Source organism: Rousettus aegyptiacus, unplaced genomic scaffold (genome assembly GCF_014176215.1).
Source record: "Rousettus aegyptiacus isolate mRouAeg1 unplaced genomic scaffold, mRouAeg1.p scaffold_m13_p_1, whole genome shotgun sequence".
In the NCBI taxonomy this organism is placed as follows: Eukaryota; Metazoa; Chordata; class Mammalia; order Chiroptera; family Pteropodidae; genus Rousettus; species Rousettus aegyptiacus.
Genome location: NW_023416284.1, coordinates 98,888,202 through 98,911,476, shown reverse-complemented (window position 1 = coordinate 98,911,476; position 23,275 = coordinate 98,888,202). Strand labels below are relative to the sequence as shown.

The window sequence follows — 23,275 nt, the reverse complement described above, 5'->3', positions numbered from 1 at the left end:
GACAGAAAAGGGTTCATCCGGCCCACACACCACTGCATTTTCCCAAGGCATGAACTGAACATTGGAAGGGGAATTTCGCTCCATGGGAAAAGGGGAAAAGGCAGGTGGAGTGGCTATTCGGGCCGCGTGTCAGGCAGCATTCCAAGTGCCTTGGATACGTTATCAGAGTCGACGGAGCCACCCTACTGGGAAGGTGCTGTCAGCAATACCCATTTTACAGACGAAGAAAGTGAAGGACAGAACGGGACAGAAACTTGATTAAGGTCATGCAGATCACAGTGGTAGAGCTGGGATTTGATCTGAACCCCTGCAGCCAGGCTCCAGGACCTAAGTTCTATTCAGGCCTTCCTACTCTCCCCTCCCCCCACTACCTGGAAGCTTTTTTCTTCCCTCCCAGCAACAGCCTGCAGAACCACCTGCATCTTCTCGTCTGCCTCTCTGAGCCCCTGTCTGGCAGCTGGGGCCCGCCAGGTGCCAGGGTCATAGACCCCTTTGAGACCATGATGAGGCTGTGGGCCACATATATGTGATTTTGCTTACATATTCAGCAGTGAGCTCTCAGGCCCCTGAAAGCCTACCTATGGTACACCTTTAGATTAGAAACCCTTGACCCGATGGCTCATATCCCAGGGATGTCTCTGTACTCCCGATTCAGGTCGTAAGATATGAAGCAGTCCCAAAATCTTTCGTCACCTGCTCCTGGGCTGAGGGTGGGTAATCTGACTCCTCTCCCTTAGGCCCTGGGCCAGGTCCTTTGCTTTCTTCCAGCCGGAGCAGAGGGCCTGGAGAATGAGGAGAAGTGAGAGGACAGAGCTTCTGTGGGTGTGGTTCACATACAGATTCACACAGGCTCACCCATCCCTGGCCCCTAGCCCCTCTAAGTCAGGGTGGGTGGGGAGTGACACTCTCCTAACCAGCCAGGCCTTGCCCCTCCCTGGCTTCCTTTCATATGATCACAGGGAACCTGCTATGCCGGGCTTCTCTGGGGCAGGGGAGGCGCAAGGCAGCAATGCTGAGAAGCCAGGCAAAGACCGAGCAAGCCCCATGCTTCTTCTGAGCTCTGTCTGTGCCTGGGCCATCATCTTCTGAATGCACCCTCACTGTTAGTACCCCAAACGAGCCTGCAAAGGCATATGCAAGAGGAAAGGGCAAGATTGGGGGTTAGGGACAGGTGTTTCTGTCACCTCCCTGGAACTTACTCACTCTGTTCGAGGTGAGAGTCCAGGAGACTAAAAAAATACTTTCTCAGGCATCCAGCAGCTATAGGCCAACTATGAAAAGGACCTTGGGATCCCTCAGTGACTGAGTCGGGACCTGGATTGATCCTTGGGTAACTGGCACCAGTCCTTGCTCTGCCACTGGGCTGAGGGTTGGCTGAGGGCCAGATGCTTCTCTTCCCTGGGCCTCTGGCTCCTCACCCACAGGAGGGTCTAACCTGCTTTGACTTTCTGTGTGAAAGTAACTTCCTAAGGGAGGGGCAGGAGGTGTGGTCAGCATTCTGGAGGCTCCCAGAAAAGTCTGGCCGCTCATGACAGATGGATTGTTCCTTGAGCTCTGCTCCTACTTCAGAAAAGGGCAGTGTTCCAGCTACTAAGGCCATCCCACTTCCTGCTCCAAGAGCTATGAGGGACTGGATCACAGTCATCAAGCTTCAGAGCTGGGGGATGACCTCAGTGCTCACTGGGATGAGAAAACTGAGGCCTAGGGAGGAGAGGGTCCTACCCAGGTCACACAGTTCAATAGCCTGGGTCTCTTCCCAATCCAGTGCTGTCCACACCACCATGGGTCTTGACTGAGTGGGGAAAGGATCATTTCTCCCCACTTACTCCTAGCACCAAGGGGAAGCTGGGCCCAGGGCTCAAGCCGAAGCCTGTCCCTAGCTTTCCAGAACCCAGTGAATAGAACAGCTGGTGGTAGAAGGGTTGTACTTCTCTCTGGGGCTCCTTCTTGCCCTCCCCTGGTCTGAACAAACCATCCCCAAGGTGATGCATATGAGGAATTAAAAATTAAATGCCAATGTGGCAAGTATGGGGAAACTGGCCAGACAAGTCCCCAGGGGTGCCCCGGGTGGTGAAAGCTTCCTGGGTTACCCCACCCTCTGAGTCAGGCAGGCCTAGCTGTGCCTGGGGCTGGGCAGGCCCTGCCTGCTCTGGACCCCCGCCTGGAAACTCAAAGAAACAGCCTGAGTCAGCTAGATTTCTCCTTTCCACTCCACCCTCTGCCGCACGAGCTCATCTCTGAACCTGAGGCCCAGGCTCCCTTTGGGGTTGGCGTTGGGGATCCCTAGGGTAAACCTGGCAGGTCGGTCATTGGTTTTTGACAGATTCATGCGGCCCATGTTGGCCGGAAGAGTTGTGGGTGAGAAATCTCTGTGTGATCGCATGGAGCGGGTGTCACAGCCTGCAGTGAGTGTACAGATGGAGTTCTCACATGCACCGTAGCCCACCCCTCCTTTCCCCACCTGGCTCCTACCCACACAGTGAGGGCCGCCACCTCAACCTCCCAAGCTCCATCCACACTCTCATCCTTACCCACAAACAGACACCGTTTGGTCACCCCGTGGGCTCAGGAACGTGCACCCCCACCCCCAGCCCCCAACTCAGACTGCCCTCTTGAGTGGACTGACAAGGAAGAAGCTCTAGAAGTGGGCTTAGGGCCATCTAAGAGGGAATTTTGTGGGCCCCTGTACCTGAAGCGGGGTCAGGAAGGGGGATCCCCTTGACCCCATGGATGCCTTGCCTTGTACCGAGGAGCCGAGCCCTTCGCAGCACAGGTTCCAGGACAGGGCCTGGCAGCTCGGGTCCAACAGCATTGCTGGGATGGCAGGCAAGAGCAGCCGGAGGAAGACAGACAGCCTCACTGGTGGATTATTCTCTGGCCCCCGGGGTGTTCTGAGCTGAGGCCAGGGAGAGGAAATGGCTGAGCTCTTTTAGGAAATGCTCACTGGCTCCCAATTTCAGAGAAGCTGCTTTATGAGGAACACTGAGGACACAGACACCCTTGCAGTCCCACTGCCCCTCACAGCCAGGAAAACATCTGGCCGGGTCTCCCCCAGCTGGAAACATTGGTGCCTGGAAGGCGTTTCCTTGTGCCTCTCACACTGGGCTCCCATTCCCCTGCTCCCCAGCCTACAGTGGTGTTCCCAACCACACCTGGCTCCAACCATGTGGCTCAGGGTTGTCACCCTTGCCCACTGCAGTTCTACACCTGACTCTGAGTGCCCTGACCAGGCTTCAGGAGGAATCTGGTGAGGAGGTTCACATTCCACAATGTGTAGCTAAGACTCAGAGCTGGCCTGTGCCCAAGGTTAACCATGTGTTGCCCATTAGCTCAGCCCTGGTGACCCACCTTAGGGTTTGCCTGGGTTTTGAGGAATTCCAGGCATGAGGATGTGTGTCCCAGGCTTGAGGAGGCCAAAGGGGCAAGGCTGGAGGCCTCAGTTGAGTGAGCCCTGTCCCCCGGAGCCTTGGTAGTACAGCAGGAGGCTAGCAATGGGCTCTGCCCCCCTAAAATTTTAAGGAGGAGACTAACCTCAACCTCTAATAGTGAGTGTTTTCCTCCCTTCCTCCTCCTTCCTTCCTTCCTTCCTTCCTTCCTTCCTTCCTTCCTTCCTTCCTTCTCTTTCTCCTCCTCTTCAACTCTGAGGGGTTTATAGTCCAAAGGGAAGTAGGGGATTCCCAATGACCTGCCCCTGACCATGGGGAAGCACCCATGTCTTTAAATCCATCAGAGAGACACATGCTGGGGTCTGTGCCCAAGGATACGGGCCACTGCTGCCCCGTGGAGCCTTGTTAGACCCTGGGGAGGAAAACCCAGGGGAGATGCCCCTTCTCAAGCACTAACTCTGCAGGATGTGAGGCATGTGGTGGCATACTGGGAGGTGGGATCACCCCCATTTTAGAGATGAGAAAACTGAGCCTTGGAAGGTGAGGGAGGGGCACCTTTATTCATCAATTATGTGTCAGATGCTGCGCATGACTGCTCTGGGACGATGGAGTTAAATTAATATTGCCAATCTGGTCTGTCTGATTCCAAAGTTCCTTTTTTTTCCCACTAGGGCACAAGAATTTTTTTTAAATTACTATTAGGTGTTTTTTTGTTTGTTTTTCTTTTGTTTTTTAAATCAAGGAGGAAACAGAACTTCGTTGTCAAGTACCCAAAAATAGAGATAAATATAAGGAAGAAAATAAATATAGATATTCTTGGAATGGCGAACCTTGTCCCCAGCCTCCCTCCAACTAATCATTGCTGGATAACTTTCAATACACGAGGCTGTGATCGCTTTTAAAGGGCTGCTTGACTGAGCCAGAGAGCTAGCTTGTGCCCCGTGAGGTGAGCGAGGTGACCAATGATCTTAGCTTCTGGGCGTTGTCTGGGTGTGGGGACGAGGAAAGGCTGAGGCCCAGTTTCTGTGGAATGCCCCACCTGGCAGGGCCAGGGCTGGACTCTGCCCCGGGCATTGAGCAATGGATGCTTTGCAGCAGCAGTGCAGGAAGTGGCCATGGCCGTGGCCATGGCTGGCTGCCTGCTGGCTTCAGGAGGGAAGCACCAGCCGGCTGGCCCCACAGAGGTCCTCAGATGCTCATTTGTTTGTTCTCAGTTTGCTTCCTTGCCCACAGATTGGTGCACCTCTCTCTTGATGTGGGACTGCCACCTTGAAAGGGTCACACTCCCCTGAGTATGTTTGAGGCACATACCAACCCTAGAAGACAGCACCCTAGGGCCCTGGGTCTGTCATTTTCCCAGGGCAAGCACACTCAGGGTAGGGACGGCCATCTCCCTAACTGATTGCAGCAGTTGGAGTCCCATGTCTGAGGCCAGCAGTGACCTCAGGCCCAGCCCTGCTCACTGGGACTCACTCTGTGGCTCCTGGAAAAGCAGTTTCATGAACTCCTCCTCCCAGCTCTTCTCCTTTTGCCAACCTGCCCCTGCCCATTTCTGGAGGCAGAGAACTAGCTGGAGACAATGGCAGACATCTCTCCCAACATCCTGCCATCGAGAGATAGCCCCAGGTGTCCAGGCCACCACACTCACGGCATATGTGAGCTGAGTCACGGCTGGGACACCTTATGGGCCTGGACTCACAGAACACCGTGGTTGAAGGGACCTCTAGAGGGTGTTAACAACAGAGGCAGGGACGCCCAGAGCAAGAAGTGACTTTGCTCCGAGTTAATAGGTGGTGGCGGGACTGGCACCAGAACACAGGTTGTCCGCCTGTGTTCTCTGGCCTATATCCTTTCTACCACTCAGTCACTTCCCCGGGAATTTATTTACTCAACTAACATCTTGGAGCTTTTCCAAGCTATTACCCAGCCCCAGAACCTCCAGACACCCTTTTCAAGGGATGGTCTCTCCGTCCCTGAGTATCCCTGCAACAAGGACCCCACTTGCTGGTGAGGGAGTGAGGTCATCAGGCACACTGGAGTGGGGAAACTATGAGAACCACTAGGTGGAGCCCAGCGTTTGTGCAGTGCCAGGTGGGGAGAGGGTGGCAGGAACTGCAGAGGGGACAGCTTATGAAAGGTCTCAAATGCCACATGAAGGTGCTTGGATTTTATCCTCCGGACCAGCGGGAGGATTCTGAGCAGGGAGAGACCTGCTCTGAGGCGGATTTTAGAAAGAACACCCTTGCGTCAGGTTTGGAGAATGAAGTAAGGCAGGGGCCATGGAAGTATCTGGAGATCTTGGCGGTGGTTTGTCTGTCTGTCTGTCTGTCTGTATGTCTGTATGTCTGGGTAAGAGACAGTGAGGACTGAAGCAGGGCCTAGAAGGTGACAGGAAGGGAGGAACTCAGGAAGTGCCTGGCCAAACTGGGTGACAAGCTGGGTGTGCGGGTGATGTCCAAGTGCCTGGAAAGACAGCGATGTATCTCTAGCTGTGGGTCCTCGGGCAAGTCGCTTCCACACTATGCCTCAGTTTCCTCATCTATAAAATGGAGGTGGCAATGACAGCACCTATCTCACTGGGTAGTTGTGAAAAGCAAATAAAGAGATGGAAAAAGCAGAAAGAGTACCTAGTACAGTGAGTGCTCGCAAGCAGCGGCTGTTACTACTGCTACGACTGGGAGGACTGGGGGTGGGCGAAAGAGCGAGCAGATGGATAACCTCTAAGTCTCCGCTAACACTTTCTCTCTCCACATTCTTGCCATTGTTTTGTTTAACGTGTTTAAATTATAAGACACACATAACATAAAACTTGCTATTTTAACCACTTTTAAATGCATGAGTCAGCGGCGGTAAGTAACTTTTTCTCTTTAACCAATCCTAACGTGCAGAAAAGTTGCAGGCATAGCGCAAAGAGCTCCCCAGAGCCTGTGCTTAGATTCATTGCATTTTGCCACTTTGGCTTTATTTGCCCCTTCCCTCCCCTGGTATATACATAATGTTTCTTCCTGTATCGTCAAAGAATAACTTGAGACATCGTGCTTCTTTACTCCTAAATACTTCCGTATGCGTTGACTAAGAACAGGGACATTCTCTGCACAATGATCAAATTCAGGAATTCAGGATCCATGCATTGCTACTGCCCGATACACCTTAATGTATGTTCGGCTACTGCCGGCTGTCCCACTGGTGTCCTTCATGGCACACCCGTCCCCCATCCCAGGCTCCAATCCAGGACTGCGCATTTTCATTCAGGTGTCACCTCCAAACCCTCGTCTTATACCTAGAGGCTTTTCCTTTGTCCTCTGAGCCTGAGAGGGCAGGTCAGGAAGTTCTGCGCCCATGCGGATGGATGCTATCTACACCTGTACATTTGTACACTGAAATGTGTCACCATCCAAGCAGTGCACTTGATGCCAGCTGCCTGGGTCCTGCGGTGAGCGAGGGGAGCTCATTTCCCAGGTCTGTTTTTCTAGGACTAAGATTAAAATGAATTTGTGTTTGCCGTCTCTGAATACACACAGTGGAAGGGGCACAGCTAAGTGAGCCACCAGAGCCCGTGTGGGCATGACTGGGACTGAGCACGGCCGAATGGGGCCTGGAGAGGTGGGGCTGTGTTCAGTTCAGTACTGGGAGCTCTTGAAGGGATGAGGCTGGGCTTTGAGACCTGCCCCAAGGTTGGTGGACAGTGGAGTACCACAACACCAGAAACGCGGTGGTGAGGTGGTGGGTATGTCCTGGGACCCCATTGTACATGGGACCTGAAAAGTCTAAGCTCTGCCTGGGCAGCTTCTCCAAGGCTGCTCAGGAGACGGACTTCCATCCTGTGATTTTGGCAGTCTAAGCACTTCCAGAGTTCTTCAGGATCAAAGTGTGGGTGGGCAGTATTACTTCCGGCCCATAAAGTCCACCCATCTTCCTCCTGCACACATAATTATACTTAAGCACTCAGGGTGATCCAGAAGGTGCTTCCAGGATTCTAGAAGCTTAGCTTTAATTGTTTACAATGTTTTTACCTTTGTAGGAGAACGGATTAGAACACATAGTCCTTCAACTAACACTGATTTCCTGGATTAGAAATATTATCTCATTTAATTCTCATACTGGTCATGTAAAGTAGGAAATGTCTCCATTTTATAAGTAAAGAAAATGGCTCTCAGTGATTCGTAGAAAAGGTACATCGGGAGGCCTAGGTTTGCTTCCTGGCTCTGTTAAGGGATTTGAGATAATATAGGTAAAGCTCTCAGTATAGTGCTGGCACACAGTAGGTGCATAAATGAGAGTTTAATATCGTCATATTCATCCCGCATCGCCACTGCTCATCCAACATCACGCTGCTGGCAAATTTCAAAACATGGGTTTTGATGCTAAATATGCAAGTCATTCTGTTTTCCGATGATGTTCAAAGGAATAATCAGATCTCAACCTGGCTTTTGAAGGTCTGGCCTCCATCTCCTCAAAATCAAAGTGTACATATTGAGTGGATGTTATTAGACAATTGGTGATGTGTGTGTACATGTATGCTGCATCTCAGGATGTCCTGGGAGACATTCCTCAGACAGGCTGATCCCTACACCTGCCCCTGGTTCAGAATCATGGTCTGGGAAATACTGAGAACAGGTGTGTGTTGGCCGTGTGAATCAAGTAGGGACAGAAGAGACTAGATGATGTTAGCTCAAGGACATACCAGCTGCAGAATTCTTTTTTTAATTTTTTAATTTTCTTATTTTTTATGCCTACAGCACCTGGTCTTCCTAGGTGGTCTCCCATCCAAGTACTAACCAGGCCTGACCCTGCTTAGCTTCTGAGATCAGACGGGATGGAACACGTTCAGGGTGGCATGGCCATAGTGCAGAATTTTTAAGAACAAGATGATGAGTTGTTTATTGCCCCCCAAGTGACCGAAGAGTAATTCTGAGATTACCCTTGGTCACCCAGGGTCTTGTGGATATTTCTGAAACATCTATTTTGAATCCCCCTTCTTGAATATTAAGCCATTAGGCCCAGAGGGTTAGTGCCATCAGCCCGTTAGTGAGTAGAGTGCTGAGACTGGGATCGTGTGTTTAGAGCACAGTGCAAGGAGTATTATTGTTAAAAACAGAAGGTAGGAAGAGGGGCACAGCCTGACCAACACCCAGCGTCGGGGATGAACATGAATTAAATGAGTGTGTTGAAAGGATGGTGGGAGGGAGTCAGTCAAGCTCACGTGCAGAGTGGGTATATCATGTGATGGGAAGTAAATGTTGGTGGTCATGTGTGAGGCTAGGTTGGTGAGGACCTTGAAAGCTACCATAAAATGCTCTAGAGCTCTTCAAAGAACAGGTGTGTGGACTTTGTTGACACATGGAAATGTGTGTTTGGAGAAAAAGTAGAATGCAAAATAGTATGTACAAGCCCACAGCTGTGTAAACACATTATGGTCTGTTAAACTTAGAGATTAGGAGGGCATCTGCAGTGCTGTAAATGGTCTGGTTCACCGCTTTTTATTTATTTATTTTTCTATGAATGCATAATGAAAACTAAGAGCAAGCAGGAGGCCAGGTCAGGGGTTCAGCTTTTAACTTGTGGACATCCATGGGTGTCATGGCAGATTTTTTTGTTTGTTCTGTTTTATTTTGGTCTAATTGAGATATAATTCATACACAATTAAGTCTCATTATTTGTGGGTTCTATATTTGAAAATTCACCTACTCACTGAAATTTATTTGCTACCCCAAAATCAATACTCGAGATGCTTTGGACACGTGTAGAGGGGTGAAAAATTTCAATCACCCAATGCACACATTCCTGTCTGAGGTCAAATAAGATGACACTTTGCTTCTTGTTTCGGCCCTCATACTGTTAATAAGTGTCCTTTCCTGTTTAGTGCCATACTTTTTGTAGTTCTTTGCTTTTTGTTGGTGATTTCACTGTTTACACTGGCCCCTAAATATAGCGCTGAAGTGCTGTCTAAAGTTCCTAAGTGCAACAAGGCTTTGATGTGCCATAGAGAGAAAATACCTGTGTTAGATAAGCTTCATTCATCATGAGTTATAGTGCTATTGGCCATGAGTTCAATGTCAACAAGTCTATGATATATATTAAGTCAAGTGTCTTTTAAAAAGAAACACACATAAAACAAGTTTATATACTGATCAGTTATTGAAAATATTGTGATCACGGTTCGTAGGAACCTTGTATTTCTCTCGGGGCATTGATTCAATCTTTGATAATTCACTGTTGGCAGCAACTTTACAGACTGTAACTACTGTGAATAACAAAACTCAACTGTATGATACAATTCATGTTTTTAATTAGCCATTTTATATTTTAGTACTCACAATGTTGTACAACCATCACCATCACTGCAGATATTTGAGCAGTAAGATGGCCTCACACAGCAGCGATTTAAGAATTATCTGTCCATCTTTCCCTGTTTCCTGATCTCTGTACCCTTTCAGAATGCCCAGGAGAACCATGGACTGGCTGTGCCCACCCCCTCTGTCCCAGAAGATTTTGCAGACAAAGAAGCGACAGGTAAGAGGACGCTGGGCTCCAGGCTTAGGCCCAAGTATCTTGCCCACCTCCCCAACTGGTGATAAAACTGGAGTCCCCAGGCCTCTTGACTACTGGCTGCAGTGGGTGAGGGTTGAGGAGGGGGCTGGGTTGGGTAAGGCCTACTTCCAGAGGGGCAAGGATGGTGCAGGGCAGGAACAAGGACAGCATGAAGTGGTAGAAAGAACCCTGGAGTCAGACAGACCTGGCTTTGAATCTCAGCTCTCCTATGCATTAGATTTGCTCCCTTAGGCAAATGATTTAACCCCTCGTAGCTCTGCATATTCAAATGAGCAATGGGAAAGATAATTCCAGTTCTGGAGGAGTAAATGAAGTACTGGATGGGACATAAGTCACTTCTTATCACGGCTCTTGCTCAAAATCTGCCAGTGACTACCTATGTCACTCAAAGGAAAGGTTCTTGCCAGGACTGCCAGAATCTGGCCTCTACGGGCCTCGTCGCCTGCTTTCTCTCCCAGCTCACACTCCTCCAGCCATCCCACTCTCCTGCTGCTCTTTCAATACTCAGGCTCATCTCCACCCCAGGGACTTTGCACTGCAGTTCCTTCCCACTGCTTAGACTTCTCTTCTCCTAGACATACACACAGCTCTCTCCCCCAACTCCTCTGCTCAGATGTCACCTTCTCAGCGAGGTCTTCTCTGACTAACCTAGTCAAACTGCACCCCAAGCACCCCTCCTGGGTTTTCCTCCATATTACCCATCCTCTAATGTGGTAATAATTTACTAATGTATTATGCTCATGGTCTGTCTTGTTGTCCCATTAAAACATAACCTCCAAGGGGACCAGTATTTTAACTAATTGTTGTTTTGTTTTTTACTTCCTTATCCCAGCTCCTAACACTTGGGTGCTCCATGAATGTTAATTTTCCCATCTCCACTCTCTTCTGTTTTTTGTTTTAAAGTTAGACAGCTGGCAGGAGCCCTTCAGAGCTGCACATTCCCCAGGTTTGTTATGGTCTGTGCTAGAAACTGAGAGGAGGGATGTGAAGATGGGCGCCCCTAAGAGAGGAGCAACCAGGGTATCCTGGTGCTCTGTAGACTCTGGGGGGTTGGGGTGGGGCTGGGGACTGAGTCCAAGAAGGGAGGGGTGTGAGCTGCAGGGCCCAGGGGTGCTCAGCATGTCTCTAGCGCCAGTTGTCCAGGTCACCTTCTTTCTACACGCCCCCATTCCATCCCACAGTCCAGAATTTGTTTCAGAAGTTCTCTGTGAGATGGAAAGCTGGGCTCATGGTACATTCAAGGTCTTTAGAAAGCAGGAGTTGCTCATATAAACCACTCCCTCGCAGATTTTTACCCAAACTTCTTTGCTGAGAAGGTCGCCAGGCCCCTGCCCCCTGGTACATGACTTCCTATCTCCCTTACTTTCCCTATCTGTCTTACGCAGTCTGAAACGTCAAGCACAGATGGTAGTACTCAAAGCGGTTGCCGTTCATTAAGTGCCTACTGTGGGCCTACAACTGTGATATGCCCTTTACATGTATTTTTATGAATTCTCTTATTTAATCCTCACAACAGCTTTATTAGGTAAGTGCTGGCTGACATTATGCCTATTTTAGAGATGATAAAACTGAGGCTCAACAAGTTAATTAGCATGTCCAAGGTTGCCCATCTGGTAAGTGGTAGAGCTGGGATGTGAACCCTGGTCTTTCTGGCTTTGTACCATTCGAGGCCCCTATAAGAAACAGATGGTGCCCTCAAAGGGGATAACTGAAGAAAGTTCAGTAAAGAGATGACATACCAGGGCGCGAGCAGGGCAGAGGAGGGTGAAACATGACTCTCGGGAGTAAATGGAGAATATTCAGTATAAACTTCAGAGGCCGGGCCAGGGATGGGTTGAGGCAGGCCGTTCCTTAGATAAAGGAGGGTCACCTCCAAGAAGCTCACGAGACTGGAGACATTGCTGATCCCTCACTTGGTGTTCAGGAGGAAAGGCACGACCCTGGCCAGTTATTCTCTTGCTTGCCCACCCCACCCCGTGCTGGGCACACAGAGATTGGCAAGTCCAGTTGGCCTTACTAGCCTCTTCATCTTTGCCTCTCTTTCCTTGTAGGTACCAGCTCGCTAGTCAACGGCAACCTCCGGTTGTACAGCTCTGTGGGTGACCTAAGGCCTGGGCATTATGGCCAGGACCTACTCATCCCCCCGCCTCCCCCGGGCCCAGCCCCAGGGCCACCCCCAGACACTACACAACTTCAAGGGGAGTCTCCGCTACCACCTCTACCTTCCACGGCTTCCCCACCGCCTCCCTTGCTGCTGGAACCCCCACCTCCACCCAGCATGGCCCCACCTCCACCTCCAGTATTGGCGGCCCTATCCCCCCCAACCACACCCACCCCTCCTGATTTCATCCCCCCTGCCCCGCCCTTGACCTTTCTAGCCCCACCCCCACCCCCTATGCCAGCCCCAGCACCCCCAGCTCCAGTGTCTCCTCATAAAACTAAGACTCACCTCTTTCCCCCTGGGGGTGTCACCAAGTGGAAATCAGAGGTAGCACTGAATGGCAGGCAGCCAGAAGCCCCCAGAACAAGCCCCCCAAGAAGCCCTACTGAGCCAAAGGGGAGCCCCCTGGGACCTAAACCAGAGCCCCACCTCACCTTCCCTCGTTCATTCAAGGTGCCTCCCCCAACCCCAGTCAGGACTTCATCCATCCCAGTTCAGGAAGCAGAAGGGGCCCCTCCAGAAGAAGAAGGGGCCACCAAGAAGGCCCCCAGTCGACTCCCACTGCCTCCCAACTTCCACATCCGCCCTGCCTCCCAGGCTTACCCGGATAGGGCCTCTGAACCAGATCGCCCCAGGGAGCTCAGGACTGTGGCGCCTGCTGGCCCAATGCTGGGCCAGTCCCAGTCCCGGACAAACGAACAAGCTGAGACTCCACAGCCAGCCTCTCCCCTGCCCCTTCACACACCCCCGCTCCCACCCGCAGCACCCCCACTCCCTCCCCCAGCACCCCCGCTTCCTCCCCCAGCACCTCCCCTCCCCCCAGCTGCCCCTCCTTTGCCCTCTGCTGAGAAGGCAGCCCCTCCACCTGCTAGGTTTATGAAAAACCCCAAATCCAGCTCTCCTGCTCCCAAAGCCAAACCCAACCCCCCCAGCCCAGAGGACACAGCCTCTTCAGAGCCTGTGGACTGGCGGGATCCCAGCCAGATGGCGAAGCTGCGGAGCGAGCTGGCAGCCTACCTCTTTGGCTCCAAGAGAGAGGACCGTTGCACCAGTCATAGGCCAGGCCCAACAGTGGCCTGTCAGGGAAAGGAGGGCAAGAAAGGCCCCAGCCTGCCAGAGAAGGAGATGGGCAGCTCAAGTGACCCTGAGAAGAGTCCCTGTCCAAAGAGAGAGGCCGCTGCCAACCTGACCTTGCCCCCTGTGGACTACGTCTCACAAGACTTCCCAACTCCCAGTGTCCAGCAGATCCGGAATGAACTGGAGGCCCGGCTTTCCTCATCAGCAGAGAAGGAAGCCAAGCCCAGCCTAAAGTCTCTGCCTCCCAAACCTCGGCTAGAAGGGGGAAGAGTCTTTGAAAACAGAGTTAATAATGGTCAATTCTCCAAGCCTGTGGCGAAGAAACTGCCACCACTATCCATCGCCCCTCAGTCAACCACACCACTCCAGTCCAAGGCCATGCCAGGGCCGGCCACGCCTGGGCCAGCCACGCCTGGGCCAACCACGCCTGGGCCAGCCATACCACCCAAATCCACACCTGCTCCAGCCACGCCTGGCCCAGCCACACCACCCAAATCCATACCTGCTCCAGCCACGCCTGGGCCAGCCATACCACCCAAGGCCACACCTGGGCCAGCCATATCACCTAAGGCCACACCTGGGCCAACCACACCACCAAAGACCATGCCTGGACCTGCCATACCATCCTCAACCTCAACTCTGCCCACCACATCATCTCAACTGATAGCAGAGAAGAACCTAGTCCCAGCTGAGCAGTGGGAGAAACCAGAACCTCGAAAACTTGCAGTGCCTTCCCAGCCAGAGGCAGAAGGGCACCTCTCAGAGGCCAGTAAGCCTCCTACACAGGGAGCCCTTTCATCTTCAGCCCTCCCACCAAAGATATCCCCTGGCAGAGAAGAGGTGCCTTTTCTCTACAAATCCCATCGCAGCCAGAACAGCCCAGAGGGTGCCATGGTGATGCCCACTATGGCCAGAGGAGAGGCTGCAGGGTCAGCGGAGCCTGCGGAGGATCCCAAGGGGCTGCCAGCCAAACCCCCAGCCTCAGCCCAGCCTGCTGATGAACTCCTTAGGCACCCGGTGACCGGGGAAGTGGTGGAGCGGGGCTCCCCAATGGCCCTGCTTCTTGCGGCCAGGCAGAGGGCACAGAAAGGAAGGTCAGGAGGGGCTGGCCTGGGTCGGTCCTCCCTGCCAGGGAGTCTCCATGGCCACAGCAGCCAGCCCCAGGAAGGCTCTGACAGCATCTTCCTCAAGGAGGGCCGGCCCAACTCCTTCACTGTGGTCCCCAAGTCATCCATGGAGGCGGAGAAAGACCTCCAGCTGACCTCCTCTGCACAGCTCACCGTACCCAGTCCCTGGAAGACCGAGCCCAGCAAAAACCCAGAGGGCGCAGAACCAAGCAGAGGGCACAACTGGACCACGGCAGAGCCCCAGACCCCTGTGGCCTGCGAAAGACCAGCGTCCGTCAGCTTCCCCCAGGACCGCCTGCTGCCCAAGTCCTTCTCTTCCCCTTCTTCTCCTTCCTACAAGAGGGCGGAGGAGGACGAGTTCAGCTTTGAGGTCATCCCACCTCCGCCAGAGTTCAGCAATGACCCTGGGCCCCCGGCCCTCCAGTATCTGGGCCGACGGGGCTCGCCTGTCCGGAACAAGTTCTCAAACTTGAGGCAGCCCCTGGACGCGGGCCCCGCGGCCTCAGAGCCTCGCGGCTTCTCGCACTTTCCCGGGGGTGCGCGCTACGCAGGGACCCGAGGCCTGGAGCGCTTCTCGGGCGGAGGCCGCTCGCTCATCAAGAAGCGCCTGTACGTGGGAGAGCCCCACCACAGCCCCGGGCTGTCCCGCGGCGGCACCAACCGCAGCCTGAGCTCCCCCAACTGCTTCGGACCTCAGCCTGGAGGGCCCTTCGGAGCACCCGGAGGCCCGGAGATGCGGCGTGTCAACTCCGCGGGCCGCGCGCCCCACCGAGGCCTGCAAGCGCGGAGGATGTCCCTGGAGGGCTCGGCCCGCGGAGAGGCCAAGTACAAAGCAACTGGTGGCGACCACGGCTTCGCCCCGGCTACCGGCAGGTGATGAGCTGGGGCCCGGGACGATGGAGGGTATTGGAGGGAGTCCGGGGTGGGCAGCCAGGCGAGGTAGAGGCGCTGCCCTTGGACCAGGCCTCCGCCATCTGTCAGGGGACACTTAAGGTGTTCTCCGTGGCTTTGGGGGCCTAGAGAATGTTGGAAGTAGACGCACTTCACCTGCAGAGGGCGCTCCCCTTACCTGCTTCATCTCCCTCCATCAGCCTTGATCTCCCTTTCCCTACCCAGCTCCCCCTCTCTTTGCTCCTCTCTCCCAGCCCCTGGAGTCCCAGGGCTTCAGGCTAAGTGTGGGGTGGTCCTTGGGAACAAGGATTTCCAAGCAATACGAAAGGAGCCAGACTAAGATTGAAGAGTTCTGAGTGGAAGATTATTAGGCACATACTTTAGTCAGAAGGGCCTAGACGGGAGGGGGAGCCCTGTGTCCGGTGAATCAACACTAGTGGACTCTGGTCCCACCTGGGGTTGATGAGCCCCGGGCTTGTGGAGCAGAAACCATAGCACTGAGCCACATCTTTTCCTCTCGTGTCCTGGGGAAGATGGGAGGGCTGTTGGTTAACCAGCTGCAAATAATAACCTCACCTGCCTTCTGCTTCCCACCAGGTCTCCCCACAGCAGCCCCCACTATGGAAGCCCCATCAACACATTCACCGTGAGGCCTGGGACCCGCCATCCCATCTCCTATGCTTACTCAGGGGCCCATCGGAAAGCCCCATCCTGAGCCCGGAGTTCTCTTCGCTCTATTCCAAAGGGTCGGATCCAAGCACTTGTTTCTGGGGGGTGGGAGGGACACAGCAAGAGTTGGGCAGCCTGACTCAGACACACAAGAGTCTTTGTTCTCTGAAGACAGAGAGATGGATGAGCGAGAAGCAATGGCCCCAGGAAGATCTAGAGTGGGCTTCTGTTTCCTGGTGTGCTGTGGACTGTCTGCAGATGGGGGTGGGAGGGGGAAAGAGGGAGGAGAAGAGGAGCCTTTTAAGGGCCTGGAGCCTGAGTTTCTGCTATCTGGTACTATTTGCTTTAGTAAGGCTTACTGAAAGCAGTTTTACAAGCATGACCTACTGAGCAGGTTCTAAAAGCAAGGGGTGGGGCATCAAATCTGAATGGGAATGCCCCATTTGGGGTGGCTCTGATTGCCTGTCAGGCCCTCATGAAGGGCTGAGACTCAGCCCTGTCTGAGTAGGGGTACAGGATGCTGCAGGTTGATCTCTCTAGCCTCTACCAGTCCACCAGTTGCCACCCCAAGAGGTGATTCCTCGGGCTCCTAGCATAAAAGCCACATGATGTGTGGCCTGGAATGTGCCTGCACATTGTGTGGAGAAGGTACCAGGACAGAGTGCTTTAATTGGTTGGCCAAGGGGAGGGGTGAGGGATTGATGGTTCAATTCGCTCTGGCCCTAGAGAGAGAAGCCTTGGCAAGTTTGGGGTGGGGAGACAGAGGATTAAGGCTTACTTCTCTACTTAGACCCAGGTAGCCATGATTTGAGGATTGGGCTCAAGGAGCCAGAAAGTCTGGGGCTTGACACCAAAAGCTTTACATAGCCAGGTCCCAACTGGGGATTTATAAGGGGTATCATTCCCAACCACCCCTCCCAACCCCAATACTATAGTTCCCCAATATTACTGAGGCCTTAAAATGTGTAGCCAAGATGCTGCAAGGTCTTGAAGAGTGGGAGGTAGATGAGGTGCGAAATGAGAGTCGAGAGATATTTGCTGCCAACAAAGAATGTGTTTTGGAAAGTCAAGAGTGGCAGGACGGGGCTGGTTCAGAACAGGGGACCTATCAGTAGGGCAGCCATTCATCCTTTGCCTGGGCAGTTCGGGTTATGCCTGTTCTCCAGTGAATTAGACCCCCTTCCACCTTCAAAAAAGCCCTGTTGGATGATATATGGTTGCCAAACAAACCAAGAAGCAGTATTCCTTGATCTGTCTTCCCTGCCTGCAGGCCTTGGTGGGCCAAATTCCTGGGACCAGGCCAAGGCAAGCTGCCTGGGTGAGGAGGGAGGGCAGGAGCGGCCAACCTCAGAGGAGCAGGCCAGTAGAGGGCAGCCAGGAAGCAGTCCACTTTGGAGGCAAGATGTTGGACCTTTATGATTTGTGGTAACCTGCTTTGATTTGTGGTACCAGGTTGTGGGGACAGCAGGTGAGCCACTTAAGGTAAAGAGAATGAAAGATGAGCAGATACCCTGATGGGGCAGGATCTGGTTACCTGTATTCAAGAAGTGAACCCTACCCCAATGTCGGCACTGGCTCTATGTATACATATGTATTTCCTCTGTACAATGTTTTATAAAAAAGTTTACAAATTTATCTACTGTGTTAAGGCTTGAGGGAGTGGGGCGTGTGCTTCCAGCTTGTAGATTGCTCTGGGGTGGGTGTGGAAGGACTGGCTCTCATTTGGCTTGGGAAATAAACAGGCAGTTTGGACTGGCTTCCAGCTCTGTGGCCGTGGATTGATGATGTGGACCTACTCGAGTGTGATGAGAAGTTGGAAGAGCTCAGTTGGGGAAGGATGAGCACAGGGCGGTGGCGGAACTGGTGAGCCATTTTGCGGGGCCCCAACTTTCTTTTTTGACTCTCTTGTTCTCCAGATCCTTCAAGGAGAAGGAGCAGAGCTAAAGCCTGGTGGTAACAAACTGTGTCCTTAAGCAAATTTCTTTGATCCTCTGGACCTCAGTTTCTTTTTCTGTACACCAGACATTGATAATAATACCTACCTCATAAGGCTGTTGTGAAGATTAGAGACAGTCGTGCATTCATTTAACAAGTATTCGAGTGACTACTAGAAAGCAGGCACTGTGCTTAGCATGGATACACAGTGCCATGACTCCTGCCCATGGCAGGATTTTAGTCTAATGGAGAAGAGAGAGAAGAGGAAAAAGGCACACAGACACATATAGTAAGTGGGAGAAAGGAAAGGAACAGGGAGTGTGAGACTAACTGGAGGGCGAGGGAGAGATGTGGATTTACTTGGACCAAGTGGTCAGGAAAGGCCTCTTGAAGTGGAGACATTTATGCCAATTTAGGCAAAGCATCCACCCCATGTCTGGCACTCAGTAGTTGCTCAATAAATTGAATCTTCGGGTGATGACTACCTTATGTTTGTGTGTGGCCTTTCACAGTTTTCCATAAAGCTTTAACATGTTATCTTCAATTTTTCCAGAAGACGAAACAAGGAACCAAAGAAGTCATCTCAAGATGATGTCAGAGAGAGGGTTGTGTCTCACTCCTCTGAGTCCTCTGTGGGGGGTTATTGGGAAAGGGAGACGGAGAGGATGACTCACTGAGTCAACAACTTGTGCTTCCAGGAAGGGCCTCCTAGGCCTCTCCCATCATGGGGCTCCCTAGTTCTCCTGTCCCGCCGTCCCTCACCCTCCACCGCGATGTCCTTATCCTGGTAACAGGGGCCTTTTCCCAATAAGACTTGGGGCTCCACCTCTGGCTGCTCTCCTCTCCCTGATTTCTCTTAACTCTTCTTTCCCCTCACCTGACGTGGGTGGGGGGACAGTGGGGAGTAGTGGAGGGTGAGAGGATCAGGGATCCACTGCCACCTCTGACAAGTTGTATGAGCTTGGTCTCAGCTAACTCACCTCAAAAGTGACAGGGAAGGACTTGTGCTGTGTGTGGGTCTTAAACTTGGTTAGGTCCCAGACCTCTTTTGAGAGCTATGGATCCTCATCCCAGAAAGCCACTAGCATGTGCAATTTTACACATCATTCCAGGCCTCCACAGATCCTCCGAAAATTGGGCTCCACAGACCTCACGTTGAAAACTCCTGATGTAACAGTGGTTGTGGTAACCAGCAACACTGAACCGTGATGCTTTGGAAAGTACATTCGTTTTCTCTCTTATTCACAACAATCCTCTAAAACTCTCGTAATAACCCTCGCTCCATTTGGTTGATGAGAAAAGTAAGGCTCCGAGAAGAGAATTGCTCAGAATAGCCCACCTGACTTCAAACTCTTGCACACTGCATTCCAGCTGCCTCCCTTCTAGCTGTGTGCATTCTCACCCACTCATCCCTCTCCCCATCATACCGCCTCCCTCCAAATTTATATCTTTCTACCAGAGTAGGGATGGGGGAGGGATACAGCTAGAAGGCGGAGGGTAAAAGCCAATAGAAAAGGGTAATGGGCGTGGCTGGCACAGGTGTGCCTGGATCAGGTTGGCCACACCTTGGTTTCTGGAGCCTCCCTAGGTGGGGCCCTAGTTCCAGGGGCCAGAAATCCACCTCTCTGGTGATGCCTAGTCCAGCCCAAAGCAGGGGCAGGCCCTGGGACAGGCTATGCTGGGAGCCTTGTGCCTGCAGTCAGCAACTTGTGAAGTGCCCTGCCTTCTTGAATGGAGCACAGCTTTCCTCAGGCCTCATTTATTTAAGCAGAGAGGCTTCCTCTCCTGGTGAGCCTTGAGCTCCCTGTTGTGGGAAGCTGTAGGACGGAGGGGGAGGGAGAGGCCACCTCAGTGCTGAGCTATCGGGCAGGCCTGCCCCTGCCTGCTCACCCCATCACCTGCCTATCCACAGCAGCCTGTGGCTGCTTTCATTTCTGCAGCTCAAAGGCAGTGCTGGCTTCCCATCATTAGTCAGCTGTCCAGAATGGGTGGCCATTGATACCAGGCTGAGAACCTGGGCCTTCTCCCTCCAAAGCCCTGCTGTTGGGGCTTCTGGGGATATTTTTGGCCAGGAACGAGAGAGAAGGCGCACTTCTGGGAGAGGAGCGGAGACCAAGGCAATGCATTAGGAATGCTTCCTCATTTATGTGGATAATCCTGTGCCCCCCTGCCCAGTTCTCAGAGCCATACACGCTTCCTTAATGTTTGGCACAGATGAGCTGTTCCTCTCTCCCCTCCCGAAGAATCGTTCTCTGAGCTTCTGTAGAATGGGCTCTGATCCTCTCCTCTGTCTTCCAGGCTGGCTCCTTTCCTCTACCCAGGTGTCTCAGCACCATCCTCCATCTCCAGTCTTCCTTCCCTATAATTTCTTCTCCAGAAAAATAAGTTTCACCCTCATTCTCACCTGCACCTGAGCTCCACATTTCTAACCGGAAGTTCCCCCTGAACATTTCCACGTGGGTGCCTGCCCAGCCACTCAAACTCAGCCTCTCCAAAAGGCATCGTTCTTCCCTTAGTTCCTTCTCACACAATTGTGAGACCAGAGCGGCCAGCATGAAGGCTCCAGTACCCCTAAGGACTCATTCCTGTCTCACTACTGCTGACCCCTCTGTTTCCCCTAGGACCAGTTTAGATCAGAACTCCTGCAGGAAGCCCTCCCCAGCCCTGCACTGCTCAGAGACCCCTCCTCCACATCTCTGCACCACTTCCCCTGGCTGGCTCCGCCTCATCCTTCAGGGTCAGCTCAGACATCCCTCACCCCCTAGGCCACATCAACTCCTGTTAAGGGCTCCCACTGCTCCCCCTACTGCTTGCAAACTCCACAACATAACGACTGCCTGTCATACATCACAGTATCCCCAGCATCTAGTGCTGCTCCTGGCACCAGAAGGTACTGAATGTGTGTTTGTTGAATGAATACATGTTAGTATTTAATCAAATATTGTCGAGCACTATTTGAGTTCCTTGAGGGCAAAGGCCATGTCTCCTGTAGACTAGTGACCACATAACTCTTATTTCTAGATGTGTGTGAGCTGATCTAATGCTGAGATTCTCAGATGACATAATTATGGTTTTAGGGGTGGGACTCACAGGTTTCATCATAAAGGTGTCAAGATGCCTTGGAGTGGCATCATGGTGGGCTGAGATGTGATGCCCTATGAGTGGAGACAGGAGGAGCTGAGAAGTGATGGGACCAGGTGAGGTCATTCTGGTCCTTAAAAAGGGCTTAGGGCTTAGGGGTTTTAGGCAGCCATCATACTGGGGACAGGGCTCCAGGGTGCTTCTGAGAGCCCTCACAATAGCCTAATGAGGTGGTACAGAGGGAAGGATGCAAATCTCCCTTGTGTAAGGTGGGTACACACTCCCTGACAAGATCCCAGAGTTTCCAGACTCTATAAAACCAGAGGATAACTTCCGGTGAGGTCACGAGACCTGGTGCATACGGGTTCTGCAGTGAGGGCCTCAGACAGGAAGGACGAAGTATTCCAGTGGGCATGGCAAGACTAGCCTTGGGCTCCTTGAGGACAAGGTCCATGTCCTCTGGGTTAGCTGAATGAACTTCCAGAGAGCTGCAGCTGGCTCTGTCACCTGGGCTATCAAGACAGGGCCCAAACCCAAGTGTGAGGGACAGCATCCTCCACAGGTAGGGGTTGGAAGGAGTGCAAGACTTGGTCTTGCTTACTTGTGTGTCTTTTTCGAACTTCGTTGTTCTCCTAGAGACTGGCCAACCAGGGGAGAATTTGGGAGCTTAGGACACTGTCTAATAATTCTCCAGAATGTATCTGGCCCAAGGAACAGTGGGGTGGGGGAAGGAAAACTGCTTTGCTAATTCTATTTGGATTTTCAGCTGAGAATGACCCTGGACAGGGGATAAGGCAGATGGGGGTGCAGCTGTGATGATCTATGTAGTGTGGTCCTCCCCTGTCCCTCGAACCAAGAATGCCGAGTTTCAGAAGGAGTGCTCCCTTTGCACACATGCACACACACACCAGCACAATCCCTGAAAAGAACTGGCAGGTGCTCTCAGCACCTCAGGGACCATGGAGAAAGCCACATCCCAGAAAACATCTTGTGTCCCGCCTCAGCAGGAATGTGGTGCTGGGAACGCTGAATTTTAAATCATACCGCGGAAAAACTCCCCTCAGTCATAATAACAGAAACACAAACTCAAGCTGTTCTAAAATACCATTTTTCACCTACCAGGTTAGCAAAAGATGGAAATCTGGACTGTGTTGACCAAGGTGTAGGGAGAAGGGCTCTGTTCCCTGTGGGGGAGCTAGACTGGCAGGGCCCCCATGGAGGGCATTTGGCAGTAGCTACTAAAATGTAAAACATATATTATATGCTAGGAATTCCACTTCTAGGAGGCTGGCCTACAGATATACCAGCAAAATGGTCTATCTCACCTCATTGTAGCATTGTTTATTAGAAATAGTCTCGATTTCTCCAAGTAGAGAAATGGTAATAAATTAGAATAAGACACACAAAGGAACACTGCAGCCATAAAACAAATGAGGAAGCTCTTCATGAACCAATACAAAATGAACCACGGGAGATATTAAGTGGGGGGAGAAACAAATACAGATGCAGTATGCCATCGTTGTGTAAAAAAGGGGGAAAAAGTGTGCGTGTTTGCATTCGCTTGATGTGCACAGAGATCTCTGGGAGACAGCCTCTTCAGAGACTGGTACCATAGGGCTGCATGTTGGGAGGGGGCCTGATGTCTTATACCCGCCACGGCTCCCTCTGAAGGTTCTGTCCCTTTTAGGCCCCACCCATCCGTCCAAGAAATGAGCTCAACCCGTGGCTCTCCAGAGGCAGGGACAAGCGGTGCTTAGGGGAGACCAGGGCTCCAAGTCCAGCCATTTAGACCTTAGGTAGTTTGGGGACCTCACACCAGTTACTTAACCTCTCAGTCTCTGTTTCCGCTTCTGTTAAGCAATGAAAATAATAGTGCTATTAATAAATTAGGTGATATGTGTGTAAATGGGAATGATAACTGTACCACCTCATTAGGCTATTGTGAGGATTAACAGACTGAATCTGTGTGAAGTGCTCGGCACAGGGCCTGGCATGGAGCAAGCGCCCAGTGCATGGATTTGTTCCCAAATACACCTTGGTTCCTCAGCCGCACTTTGACCCTTAGAAGGTCAAAATGCAAACTTCTTGGCAAGGCCGGCATGGCCCTTAGTTGCCAGCTCAACCTGCATTTCCACACTCAGCCTGTGCTCCTCTCACATGCTGTGGTCTCTATTCTCTCTGCCTGGAATGTCCTTCCTTCCTTCCAACCTCAAGGGCCAACTCAAATGTCACCAGCCTTGGAATGCTCTCGCTGAAGTCCCAGCCTGAAGGAGTTTGTGCTCCTAGCTCTGCGATGGCAAAGCACCGGGAGTGCACCTCTGTGGGACATCATCACACCACGCCGCGATCATGTCCCTGTTTCCGGCTTATATGCGCTCTGGCTTGTTACGTGATAC

At 52.2% G+C, this 23,275-nt stretch overlaps 1 protein-coding gene and 1 pseudogene across 1 annotated transcript in view; one reads left to right on the top strand and one right to left on the bottom strand.

Moving 5' to 3' along the window:
- Window positions 1–18,313, top strand: part of CUNH6orf132 (chromosome unknown C6orf132 homolog) — a 31,223-nt gene extending 12,910 nt beyond the window's left edge. The window contains exons 3-5 of the mRNA XM_016128663.2: window positions 9,824–9,899; window positions 11,990–15,176; window positions 15,792–18,313. Coding sequence (XP_015984149.2) covers window positions 9,824–9,899; window positions 11,990–15,176; window positions 15,792–15,909 — 3,381 coding nt within the window. The 3' untranslated portion in view covers window positions 15,910–18,313. The remainder of the gene's footprint in view (window positions 1–9,823; window positions 9,900–11,989; window positions 15,177–15,791) is intronic.
- Window positions 8,117–8,235, bottom strand: LOC118604592 (annotated as a pseudogene).
- Window positions 18,314–23,275: the final 4,962 nt, after the last annotated feature.